The sequence below is a fragment of the Schistocerca nitens genome, chromosome 1 (genome assembly GCF_023898315.1).
Source record: "Schistocerca nitens isolate TAMUIC-IGC-003100 chromosome 1, iqSchNite1.1, whole genome shotgun sequence".
Classification (NCBI taxonomy): Eukaryota; Metazoa; Arthropoda; class Insecta; order Orthoptera; family Acrididae; genus Schistocerca; species Schistocerca nitens.
The window spans coordinates 892,037,536-892,050,735 of record NC_064614.1 but is presented as its reverse complement, the minus strand read 5'-3'; the positions used below and the strand labels follow the sequence as shown (position 1 = coordinate 892,050,735).

General features: G+C 37.9%; 1 protein-coding gene across 3 annotated transcripts in view; it reads right to left on the bottom strand.

Annotated features, from left to right (window-relative positions):
• Nucleotides 1-11,394, bottom strand: part of LOC126191977 (exocyst complex component 8) — a 124,182-nt gene extending 112,788 nt beyond the window's left edge. For 2 of the 3 annotated variants that reach the window (XM_049932568.1, XM_049932569.1), the window contains exons 1-3: nucleotides 11,211-11,394; nucleotides 10,514-10,669; nucleotides 88-302 (exon numbers count right to left, since the gene is read on the bottom strand). In XM_049932568.1, coding sequence (XP_049788525.1) covers nucleotides 88-302; nucleotides 10,514-10,669; nucleotides 11,211-11,265 — 426 coding nt within the window. In that variant the 5' untranslated portion in view covers nucleotides 11,266-11,394. The remainder of the gene's footprint in view (nucleotides 1-87; nucleotides 303-10,513; nucleotides 10,670-11,210) is intronic. The other variant, XM_049932570.1, reaches the window with a different exon arrangement.
• Between the last annotated feature and the right edge of the window lie 1,806 nt (nucleotides 11,395-13,200).

Below are 13,200 nucleotides of genomic sequence, written 5' to 3'. Positions count from 1 at the left end.
TAAATACTACTCTGTCCCAGCTTAGAATGCATCATAAAAATACAGGGCACTTTATGAATGTAAAGCAATTATAATAGCAGTTCTCACCATACATCCTTCAACTTTTTCTAGAATTGCAGCAAGACGGCGACGTCTCTCCTCTTCACCATCCTCCTGGGGAGATTTGGCATCTGTTTCTGATTCAGCTTCCTGAGGTGCACTAGAAATTTTATCACCTAACAGTGACATAGAAGCTAATGAAGACAATAGAGAGCGTTGTTCTGTCAGCATATGTGACAGTTGATACATTTCACTTTCAAGATCTGAAGAAAAAGGTTAAGGACATAACCGAAAGAGTTTACTGCAACACAATAAGAGTACACAAACATGTACAGAAACTTATAATTATTACCAGTGTAATATTAAGTTGTAATCTGCACCTTTTCTTGGTATTAAAGTGTACATCCAGATCACATCTGAAAGGAACAGAAGTTGTCTACTATCTAAAATTCACGAGTCAAACACGTTGTTGTTACTTACTTTCACATTCTTGATAAAATTTGACACTTGACATGTTCACACACACATGTACCACTGGTGGCTCAAACTAGATTTTCCCTCTGTGTAACATGTACCATCAGTGGCTCATGCTCCACTCTACCAATTATGGTACCAGTAATACACTAACATACAATGTATTACCTGTCAGCCAGGTGCAACAAATAGCTGTGAATACAATTTCATGTGCCCGTCAACATAGGAGCTTTCTGAACAAGTGAGACAGCACACAATTTAGTGTAAAATTATTTTATGTGATATCTCATAACTTTAAAAGAACGGAATTTCACAATAAAAGATTAATATGTTAAAACAGTAACCTAAAGCATTTGAATACAACTCCCATCCCATGGCAAGAAACTTGAAAAGCAGCTCTGCCAAATGCAGGAAAGCATGAATATGCACACTGTCCCACAGTGAGATACACGATTCTCAGTGACAGCTTGAACATATTAAAGGTTATCTCAAAATTAAGGTGTATCTAAACTGAATAATTCAAAACTGGTTTAAATAATTTTAATTAACCATGAAATCAACCTTTCTTGCACTATTTTGTGTTAATTATGCTATATTTAAAATATCTGTATCAGTTAATGAGCAGATTTGGGTATCAGAACCCATTCTCGAATCATCCAAACAGAAAAATGGTGTATTCTGTCACAGCATGTAAACCATGGTAAAATTGTACATACCTGAATCTAAGTTAAGTTTTTTCAGTCACTTAATTAAAAAGAACTGAATTTTGCAACTTTGGCTGTTTTGCTATATCAAACTGGTTAACCCAAGATGCTATCCTGTTATTAATACAGCATGCACGAAATCCACATCTGTATCAGTTCAGTTCAAATACTCCAGATATTCTAGGTACAACATTTTGTTACCAGCATAGTATTTACTTCCATCAAATAGATAACAGACTGTCTGGGAGGAGTAGGAACCAAAATCTTTGCCTTTAGCATGCAATTTCCAACTGATTAAGCCAATTCACCATAATTTACGATCCAGCTGCAAAGTTTGGAATTGAGGAAAGCACAAAGCTGTGAGGTGGACGACGACGACTCGTGGAGAGAAGACTCAATTCGGGGTGTTGTCAGTGAAAGTCAAGGTTTAAATGGTTCAAATGGCTCTGAGCACTATGGGAGTTAACTTCTGTGGTAATAAGTCCCTAAAACTTAGAACTCCTTAAACCTAACTAACCTAAGGACATCACACACATCCATGCCCGAGGCAGGATTCAAACCTGCGACCGTGGCGGTCGCACGGTTCCAGACTGTAGCACATAGAACCTCTCAGCCACTTCGGCCGGCGAAAGTCAAGGAACTGAGTTTGAGTACTGATGGGTGCATAGTTGTATTTTTTTGAGAGAGAAAGATTATTTCAAGAATTGACAGCAGATGTGACAAATTCATATTTCTGTATTTTAAAGTAGGTGCATACTATATTGGAAGTTTACACAAGGGAGTTGTACACAGTTATAACACCAAAACGATTATTCAAAAGTTATAACAACAGTGAAAGCTTCACATAAGGTCAAGTTTTGTTGAAGCATAAAACCTCATTACGTAGAATTGTTTGAGGAAAAGTTTGTCGGTCTAGCTTACAACACAACTTCCCTGCTATATTGCAAAGAGACAGCATATGAAATACACAATGTCTGTAAATTATCTTTACAACTTAAGATTTTAATAACTTTAAAACTGTACTAGATATATAACAAATGATTTTCAGCATGTGATAAAATTTTCTTTTTTTCGGGTGATGCATTTTTGAAGCAAAACTGATCTTGAAAACCTGATAAAATTGGGGTGCCATAGGAGTATGTGCCCAGGTTCATACAGACACTATTTGATACCCAAGTGCAACAAAACTTTCGAACATGGTGTGCAAGGCAACCACAATCCCAACCAAATATTCAGGCTTGGCATATATCATTTATGGAAACAAGTAGTGTTCTCCATAAAATGGGGTGGGGCAGTCATCTGTTTCAGACATGAACATAGACAAGATACGGCAAGTATTTGCAAGGAGTCAGACAAAATCAATGCGTACAGCGGCCAGAGAGTTAGAAATGAGACCATCAACAGTGCACAATATCTTGTATAAGAGATTATGTCTATATCCCTACAAGGTATAGCTGCTTCAGTTATTAAAGCCTACAGACAAAACTCGGCAGGAACAGTTTGCAATGCATATGGTAGGCAAGACTGACACAAACAATGACTTTTTGGAAAAGACTTTTTTTCTATGATGAGGCACCTTTGCATATATTCGAAAAACATTTGTATATGGGGTTCATGGCATCCTCATGTTACATGTGAAATGAGATGAGAGTCCCAAAGTCAATGTTTTAGTGTGGACTGATGCACAGTTGCATCACTGGTCCATTCTTTTTCATCAAATCTGCTGTCAACAGTGCCGTGTCCTTGGACGTGTTACAAGAGTTTGCTATGACACAATTAGAACAACAGCAACCTGCTGTTATATTCCAGCAGGATAGGGCACCACCCTATTGGTCCTTAAATGTCCGTCAATTTCTAGATGAAAAGTTTTCGTATAAGGGCAGAGGACGAGATAGTCTGATTCAATGGCTGCCACAATCCCTTTATCTCACACCACTAGTCTTCTTTCTGTGGAGTTTTGTAATGGATCTGGACTTGAAGGCAAACATTCACAATGCATTTGAATATGTTACAATACATGGAGAGAAATGGAATTCTGACCACACAACATTCATGCCACTAAGGGTGCACAGGTGCACACATTGAATTGTATGAATGAGGAAACAAAACTTTATGAGGTATCTTACGACATGTTCAAAATCATCTGTTGACATCTAGTATAGTTTGAAAGTTATTAATGCCTTAAGTTATAAAGATAGTTTATGAACAACCTTTATGTCATTTTTCTGCAAATAAATGGATTTATTTACTGCTGTACTAAAATATTATTGCTTGTTGTATCTATTTATGTTAGTTGCAAGTAGTTAATTGTGATAAAACACAATAATATGATTGCTTATAATTTTGTCAAAGAAGGCACTTGACAATTCACGCTACCTTATTGGATGAGGAGAAACAAAAGCAGAAACTGACAATGTTCTCGTTCCACTTCATTATACAAGCCCACCAGATAAAATATTATTCACTCCCTTAAAAGAGAATATTGGTCACTTCGAAATGATGTAGACAGTGCAGAAGTGATTAATAGTAACCTCAGACTATTTACAGGTGATGCACTTATCTATAATGTAGTACTATCTGAGAGAAGCTGCATAAATATTCTGTCAGATCTTGATGAGATTTCAACGTGATGCAGAGATTGGTAACTTGCTCTAAATGTTCAGAAATGTAAAATTTTGCACTTAACAAAATGAAAAAATGTAGTATCCTATGATTAAAATATCAATGGGTCACACTAGGAATCGACCAACTCATACAAATACCCGCGAGTAACACTTTGTAGGGATATGAAATGGAATGACCAAATAGGCTCAGTTGTGGGTGAGAGAGGTGATAGGCTTCAGTTTATTGGTAGAATACTGGGGAAGTGCAGTCAGTCTACAAAGGAGATTGCTTACAAATCACTTGTGCGACCCATTCTAGAATATTTCTCAAGTGTGCGGGACTCATACCAAATAGGACTAAGAGGGGATGTTGAGTGTATACAAAAAAGGAAGCATGAATGGTCCCATGTTTGTTTGACCTGTAAGAGAATGTTACAGAAATGCTGAAGAAACTCAACTAGAAGACTCTCGAAGACAGATGTAAAATATTCCAAGAAAGTCTACTAATAAAGTTTCACAATCAGCCTTTATATGATGATTTTACAAATTTACTACACCCCCCCCCCCCCAGATATTACTCACATAGGAATTGTGAGGACATGATTAGAAGAATTACAGCACACACACAGAAGCATTCAATCAATCATACTTTTTGTATTCCATACATAAATGGAATGGGAAGAAACCCTAATAACTGGTACAATGGGGTGTACCCTCCGTCATGCACTTTGCGGTGGTTTGCAGAGAATGTATACAGATTTATATACTTGTGTGTGTGTGTGTGTGTGGGGGGGGGGGGGGGGGGGGGGAATATGTAGGTCCATCAAAGAAGGGTACTGCTTGCAATAGACATCTGGAGTCAAGAAACTTCCAAAAGGGCACTGCTTACAACAACCATGTACATTGGGCTGTCCGCAAACAGTCCTGGTTTAATGAATGCTCAGGCACCTTACTCCACCTTGAAGGACCTGCTAAATCACCTGATTATAATCCTATAAAAAATTTGGAAGTAAATGGAATTGCAGGTGAAACGTGTCAATCGACCTAACCTCAATTTGATACCTTTACTGGATCTTATTAACTTGCAGACTCTCTCCCTTGCCAAATTATGACCATTACCAAGGCTAGAGGCAGTGTTACACAGTATTAGCATGTTGTCTCCAAAGGTGAGCAATTTTCTGTCCTGTGTGCTTAATCAATGATCACATAGGTCAGGTAATATAACAAGCCACAAAGTGTCAATAATTTGTGTGAATATGCGCACTACAGTCTCAAGAAAACTAATGAATTTCTTGGTACTAAAGAACTGACATTTGATCCATCTTGCCAATGTTAATGTGTTTGTTGTACTTTTTAGTAGGCTCATAACAGAATACTACATCTGCCAAACTTAAATCCCTTCTTTTTCTGCTTTGCACTTCTCTTACACTAATGTCTTGTTGAAGCACTTGCATCCTGTTAAACATTAATATTACTTAGAACCCTACTTTACAGAAATCACCTTCACTGAAATTTATTGCACTTTCTATCATTTTCACTTTACCTTGACCCATCCCAATTGATTTCCAATAGTATGCTTACACATGTATACTGACATTGCCTGTAAACAGCCGTTCTGTGCTGGAATGTATCCAGCATCACAAAAGGCTAATGGAACATTCACTAATGTTCTCGAACATCCTGGAAAACTCTAGAACATTCTTGAACCTGCTGTAACAAAAATATTGTTCTGGAGTATTCTACAATATTCTAAAAGGAACATTCTGGGCAGACTCAGCAACTACGGCATTTGATTCCCAGTTGCTTCACAGACTTCCTTTAAGAAGCAGATTGGTGCAATGCCCTCTTTTGGCACACATACCTCGGAAATGAAGCCCTACAGTTCAAAATCAAAACCTTCTTCTTGGGTAGAGGATGGAGAGCTACCACACTCCAGCCCCATTGAAAAAAAAAAAGCAGTGGGCTGGGCTGTAGACTTATACAAGCATGCATGGACAAATCGCACTACATTTATTATACTTATTGATCTGTTCATGGGGTGAAGCTATGCTTACTGTAACTGAAAAAACTTTACAAACTAGTAAAGTTTTAAGCACATTTTGCAATCATTAGTACTTTCTGACGACATTTTTGGAAAGACTTCTTTTGTACAGACTGTACATACAGTCCAGGAACACTTTCAATTATTTATTGCACAAGAACCAAACATTGTACAGATATCATACGTAGGTCATTTTGAAGAGAAACTCTGAAAGTTTTTTTCATGTATACCGCCACAGCGTAGTTTGGTAATCTGCTGATAGCGCTAGTCGCAAACATGGTGAGTTCAGGTGCGGAGCGTGCTTTCTCCGTGTTGGAGTTTGACAAACGCAAGTGTGCTACAGACGTTCAACAGATGTTTGGAATCAAGTACAGTAAGAAGCCACCAACAAGGAAGGCCATTCACCTTTGGCACAACAAATTCGTTACAACAGTTTGCTTGTGTCTGGCAAAGAGAAGCGGACGTTCCAGTGTGAGTGTGGAGCTCTTATGAGAGACATTGATAAGGAGTCCAAAGAAATCGGTGCATCGTGCATCCCGTGGACTTGAAACGGCTCAAATGACAGTGTGGAAAGTCCTGCAACAGAAGCTGTCTATGAAACAGTGTAAGTTGGAGCTAGTACAGAAGCTCAATGATGACTACAAAGGCAAGCGTTTTGAGTTTTGTTCACAGTTGCAACAATTGAATGGGGATGGGGATGGCATTGTCGATCGTTTAATTTTTAGCGACAAAGCCACTTTTCACACTAATGTGAAAGTGAAATGGTATAACTGTCAAATCTGGGGTACAAAGCATCCACACAAATGCATTGAATTTAAGTGTGATTCCCCAATGGTAAATGTTTTTTGTGCCTTGTCTTCTTCACTGAGAGCACTGTCACTGGTTATTCCTACTTGAATATGCAGCAATGGCTGATGCCTCAAATACAATCAGACTCTCTGTTCATCTTTCAGCACAATGGGGCTCCACCCCACTTTCATCATGAAGTTCATGGGAACCTGAACATGGAGATGCAGCATTGATGGATTGGCCGTGCTACAGAAGGGGACAGCTGTTTCATGAAATGGTCTCCCCGCTTACCAGATCTCACTCCATGTGACTTCTTCTTGTGGGGACACATGAAAGATCTGGTGTATGTATGACCTCTATCACATGATGTATCAGAGCTCCAGGAGAGAATATGGGAAGCAACTGCTACCTGTCGACGATGCCATGCTGGGATGGGTTTGGCAAGAATTTGATTACCATATTGATGTCTGCTGGGTCACTCATGGTTCGCATATCGAATGTATGTTAAAAAAAAAAAAAAAAAAAAAAAAAAAAAAAAAAAAAAATTCAGAGTTTCTCTTCAAAATGCAATATGTATGACATCTGTATGATGTTTAGTTCTTGTGCAATAAATCATTCAACGTGTTACCAGATTTTATATATACCCTGTATATGATGATCAGAGTACAGCAACACAAATAAACATGCTTTTGACAATTACTATTATTACTAAAAGACCCAAGAAATTTTGGTCATAAGTTAAAGGTTCACAAAAAGTTGGTTTCCAGAAACTTGTGGACAAGAAACAGCCAAAACAAAAAGTAGAAAACAAAGCTGAAATATTGATTATTGCACAGATGGCAACATTCCTTGAGCTTCGTTTGTGAAAGAATACTTAAAGACAAAATTCAACATTTCAATTTTGTCATGAAATGTTTTTTTACAAAGGAAAATCTAGGAATGTTACCTATGTTCAGTACCAGTGCCGCTGCTGGGATGAATGAGTTAATAATCAGTACTAGTGGTGTTAAAAAAGGTTTATGCTGTCAGAACTTAGTAAGATAGTTGGGCCTACTCAACTTCTGTGCAGAATTTGGGACTGAATTCAGTCTGCTTTTATCCACAATTTACCACAGATCCCTTGGGCACATATTTGTTCGTTATGATTGAAAAATAACACACGTCACAACACCAGTCACAGAAAAGGAAGAAGAACTGAACCACAGAATTACTGTATATCACTCACACACAACTGTAGCAAAATACTAGAATATACTTCAGTTTCAAGCACTGCGACTTTTTAGGAACAATAACCCTCTTGATGGAAACCAGCATGGATTTCAAAAACATCAATGATACAAATTTCAATTTGTGGTCTTCACACATTATGTCCTCAGTGCTACAGGACTACGAAATCAAGTTAATTTAATGTTTCCAGGTTTTCAAAAAGCTTGTGAGTCGATATCATGTAACACCTTCTAAAGAATACTGGAAATCTAACCAGAATTTTAACTGGCTCAAAAATTACCTCACAGACAGCACATGTCTTGAATGAATATATACTGTGCCCCAGAACGCAATAATATAGTTGCTACAAGGAAATTTTATCTTGTGAAATTTCCAATAACAATCAATTTGACCTCAACAAAACCCAAGCCTATTTCAAAGCTTGGCAACTAGCTCTTAATGCAGAAAAATGCAAGGTTGTGCAATTCAGAAAACAAAAACATATGGAGTAACGAGTTGCAACTTGAGTCAGTCATGTCACATAAATATTTGGGATTCGCAGTGTGATGATATGCCAAGTGGAATGACAACACTGGCTCAGACAAAGATAAAGCAACTAGCAGGGTATTATTCATTGTTTGGATGCTAGGAAATTGCAGTTCATCTATGAAACACTTGTATAGCCCACACTCAAATACTGCTCCATTGTATGAGATCCCTATCATGTCAATACATAGAGCAAAAATAACATGGGCAGTGTTGGATAGCAATAGGTTTGGTTGAATGGTGATAGTGCGTAACAGAAATGCTAAGAACTGACAAGGTGCTATATATCTCACAAGAACATGCCTACAAACCTTCAAAAACAGTTCAGCATTGAAACTGCAAACATTATTCAATACACTATGTATCTATCCCACAGACATCATGTTAATAAAATTAGGGAAATAATAGCTAGCACAGAGGTGCTCAAGTACCCACTACTTCCACACTTCATCTGTACATGGAAAAGAAAGAATCCTTAATATATGGTTCGAGCCAAGTAAAATATCCATTAGGTTTGAGAGTGGAAAACTGAAAGAATTTGTCAAAGGAAAACTCACGACAGTACAGGGACCTATGGAAATGTCTATCTACTTAATACATCATAACTCTCCAATTCACACTCAAGTCTTTGGCGGAGGACACATAGATCAACTTTCAGACTCACTCTCAACCATTCTAGAGAAAATCACCACATGGTAAAAATGAGCACTTAAATCTTTCTGTGTGATCACGTATTTCTTGACTTTATCATGATGGTCACTTCTCCCTCTTTAGGTGGGAGCCAACAAAATATTTTCACATTCAGAGGAGAAAGATAGTACGATACAAATTTCTTGTAAAGATCTCGCCGCAATGCAAGACACCATTTTGATTTATTGCCAACCCAATCAATGTTTCGATGAAACTCCACCATCCATTTTGCACAAATACAAAACAAGCTGCCCTTCTGTGAACTTTTTTCCAGTATCCTCCATCAGTCCTACTCCGTAAGGATCCCATACCATGCAGCAACACTCCAGCAGAGGTCAGCAAGTACACCGGATGTAATCTCTTCAGTGGAGTTGTTGCACTTTGTACATGTTCTGCCTATAAAAACACAATCTTCGGTTTGCTTCCTCAGAACTTCTTCCAGTCCCCACAAAAGGTCACATGGGCACAAGGATACATGGAAAGTTACAACAGTTTTGTGGCAGTTAGCTCAAGATTGTGGTAGTTGCAGCAATCTGCAAAAAGTTTACCTTAACACCTCATCTGAAGAGTAGTCCACAGCTCATGATCTAGTGGATAGCGTACATGCCTGTAGATTGCAAGGTCCAAGCTGCCTCTAGATCGCAAGGTCCTGGGTACAATACTGAGCCATGAATTTTCTTGAGTCACAGATTTCCTTCCTGTATTGTCTTAATCATCTCATAATATCCATCAACAAACAAATCAATGAAGTGGTATCAAGTAGAGGGCCCAAATGGCCATACAATCCCAGATCAGATCTCTGCACATAAGTCTATACTCTGCAAATCACTGTGAGGGCCAAAGCAGGGAGGGTTTGTTCCACTGTACCAGTTATTAAGGCTTTTCCCTGTTCCATTTACATATGGAGAATGATTGTTCAAATGCCTCTGCACAGACCATAATTAACCTAATCTTGTCCTTGTCATCCCTACGAGTGTGATATGCAGGGATTGTAGTATATTCCTAGACTCATCATTTAAAGCTGGATCTTGAAACTTTGTAAGTACACTTTCTTAGGATAGTTTCTGTCTATCTTCAAGAGTAGGCCAGTCACTTCAGTTCTTTCAGCATCTCGGTGACTACTAAGAGAAATGATACCATTTGATTACTTCATTTAATTTTATGACAGAACTGGCTAATGATGATGACCTTTATAAAAATAGTCAGAAGAATATGCCAATATTGCATCAAAAGAACTAAACACACACACACACACACACACACACACACACACACACACACAGAGAGAGAGAGAGAGAGAGAGAGAGAGAGAGAGAGAGAGAGAGAGAGAGAGAGATTCACTCTTAATCAATAGGAAGATATAAACAACTGTATTAAATATCATCTGAAAATAACTCCAAGAAATCATTTAGAATGGATACGAGAAATTTCTTTTGCAGTTTCAATAAACTGCATGTAATTGTGGTACACATTCTTCTTCAGCAGTACGTTCGTTTCATCTGCTAATTGCTGGATCTTCTGCCGTTGTTGCTGCAGCTCTATTCCACCAACGCACTGCTGTGTCAATTCCTTAACAACTGCAATGGGACAAGTTTCATTATAATTAGCAATTAAATATGTTACTCACCACCACTGACAGGTGGTACAGTGAATAATAAAGAAACCGAGTGTAATTTGACTGGTTTCTAACAGCCATCAATAAATCTGCAAATATACAGTTCCTGCTCTACATCAAGAAACAAATGCAGAGATCACTGTTTCAGCCGTCAATCAAATTACGACATTATTATTGTATCAACTTGGTAATAAGAATGGAATGTAAAATCTGCAATTCGCAGAGGAAAAGAATGTATACAAGTTTATAAAATGTACGAAGAGCTACAAGTAACAGTTGCCACTACGTGTTGTACACTGATATTTAGAAATGGCCAATGAAAATCTCGCAAACAGGTGTGTGTGCACCACACCCAACTGAATGTTGTGTATCATCATTCCAGCTCAGGTGACATATTTAACTTGTCAGATATCTAACAAAGAAGACAGTGTCTAAACTGTTATTTCGCGATGCTCTTTGATAGCAACCACCAGTATATAGGCGTTTATACATAAAATACTTACACTTCTCAGGAGCGAAATCCGGTGCTCCTATTTTCTTTGTCAGTGTGTCACTCATTATGGACGTTGATGTATTCTTCAAACACACTGGACAAAACAGTTAACCAAATTTTTTTAAGAAAAAATGCTAACTGTCATAACTACTATCAACTCACCACAGAATTACATGTAAACAAACACACCTCACACAGATAATGCTAATCCAAAGTTCTTAAACAAAAAAGTACCACATGCACCACATGCAACGATCTATCTGCGCAATAGTCTGCGCACATATCAGCGCAGACAGATCGTTGCATGTAAATAGGAGATTTGTGCGGAAATGAGACGTGCAAAAATTAAAGCTGGAGTTATTTATTTATTTGTTATTCATCTTTAAACATTAAAAATACAATCGATACCATCTTTCGTGTCCATACACACTGTCATGTACAATTACATAAATAACATACATGAAGTAGGGCTTATGTTAGATCTTTATTCTCTAATAGCGATACAGAATTGTCCATCATGCGTATTTAAGATAGTTATTGTCTGTAAATATGCAAAATTGTCCATCACATTATCTACATCTCCATCTAAAGTCTGCAAATAACCATGAGGTGCATGGCAGAGGGCAAGTCCCATAGCATTAGTTATTAGGGTTTTTTCCTGTTCCATTCACATATGGAGCGCGGGAAGAATGACTGTTTGAATGCCTCTGTGCACGTAGTCATATTCTAATCTTTTTCTCACGAGTCCCTATTTGAGCAATACATAGGGGATTGTAGTATATTCCTACAGTCATCATTTAAAGCCGGTTATTGAAACTACGTTAATAGACTTTCTCGGGATAGTTTAGGTCTCTCTTCAAGAGCCTTCCAATTCAGTTCCTTCAATTTCTCTGTGACACTCTCTCACAGATTATACAAACTTGTGACCATTCATACTGTCCTGCTCTGTATTCATTCAGTAACCTCTGTTAGTCCTATTTGGTATGGGTCCCATACACTTGAGCAATAGTCTAGAACCGGTCAGACAAGAGATTTGTAAACAATCTCCATTGTAGAATAAGTGCACTTTCCCAGAATCCTACCAATGAACAGAAATGTACCACCTGCTTTGTACACAACTGAGCCTGCGTGATAATTCCGTTTCATATACCTACAAAGTGTTACACACAAGTATTTGTATGAGTGGCCCAATTCCAAGTGTGAATCATTGATATTATAGTCGTAGGATACCAAGTTTTTTCGCTTTGTGAAATGCACAATTTTACATTTCTGAAGATTTAAAACAAGGTGCCAGTCTTTGCACCACAATGAAACCTTATAAACGTCTGATGGAATATTTATGGAGCTTCTTTCAGCTAGTAGTTCATTGTAGATAACTACATTATCTACAAAAAGGCTTAAGTTACTATTAATATTGTCTGCAAGGTCATTAATATAAAACATGAACAGTAAGGGTACTAACATACTTCTCCAGGGTACACCTGAAGTTCTTCTACATCTGGCGATGACTCTCCATCCAAGATAACATGCTCTCTACCAAGAAGCTTGCAGCCAGTCACAAATTTCACTTGATACCCCAAATGATCTAACTTTTGACAATAAGCGTAGATGTGGTATTGAGTCAAATGCGTTTCAGAAGTCAAGAAATACTGCATCTATCTGACTGCCTTGATCCATAGCTTTCACTATGTGATGTGAGAAAAAGGCATGTTGGGTTTCACATGATTAATGATTTCGGCATCCAAGCTGGTTGGCTTTGAGGAGGTTATTGTGTTCAAGATATATCATTACATTTGTCCTCAGAATGCGTTCTACGATTCTACAATAAATTCTTGTGAAGAATATTGGACGGTAGTTTTGTGGCTCACTTCTATTACCCTATTGTATAAAATACCTTTTCTATAAGCCATTACACTGTGGAGCTTTTAAACATATTCGATCACACCTTACTCTGTGACAACATGTTAAATAACTTTACCACCCCAGGTACCTGTAACTTC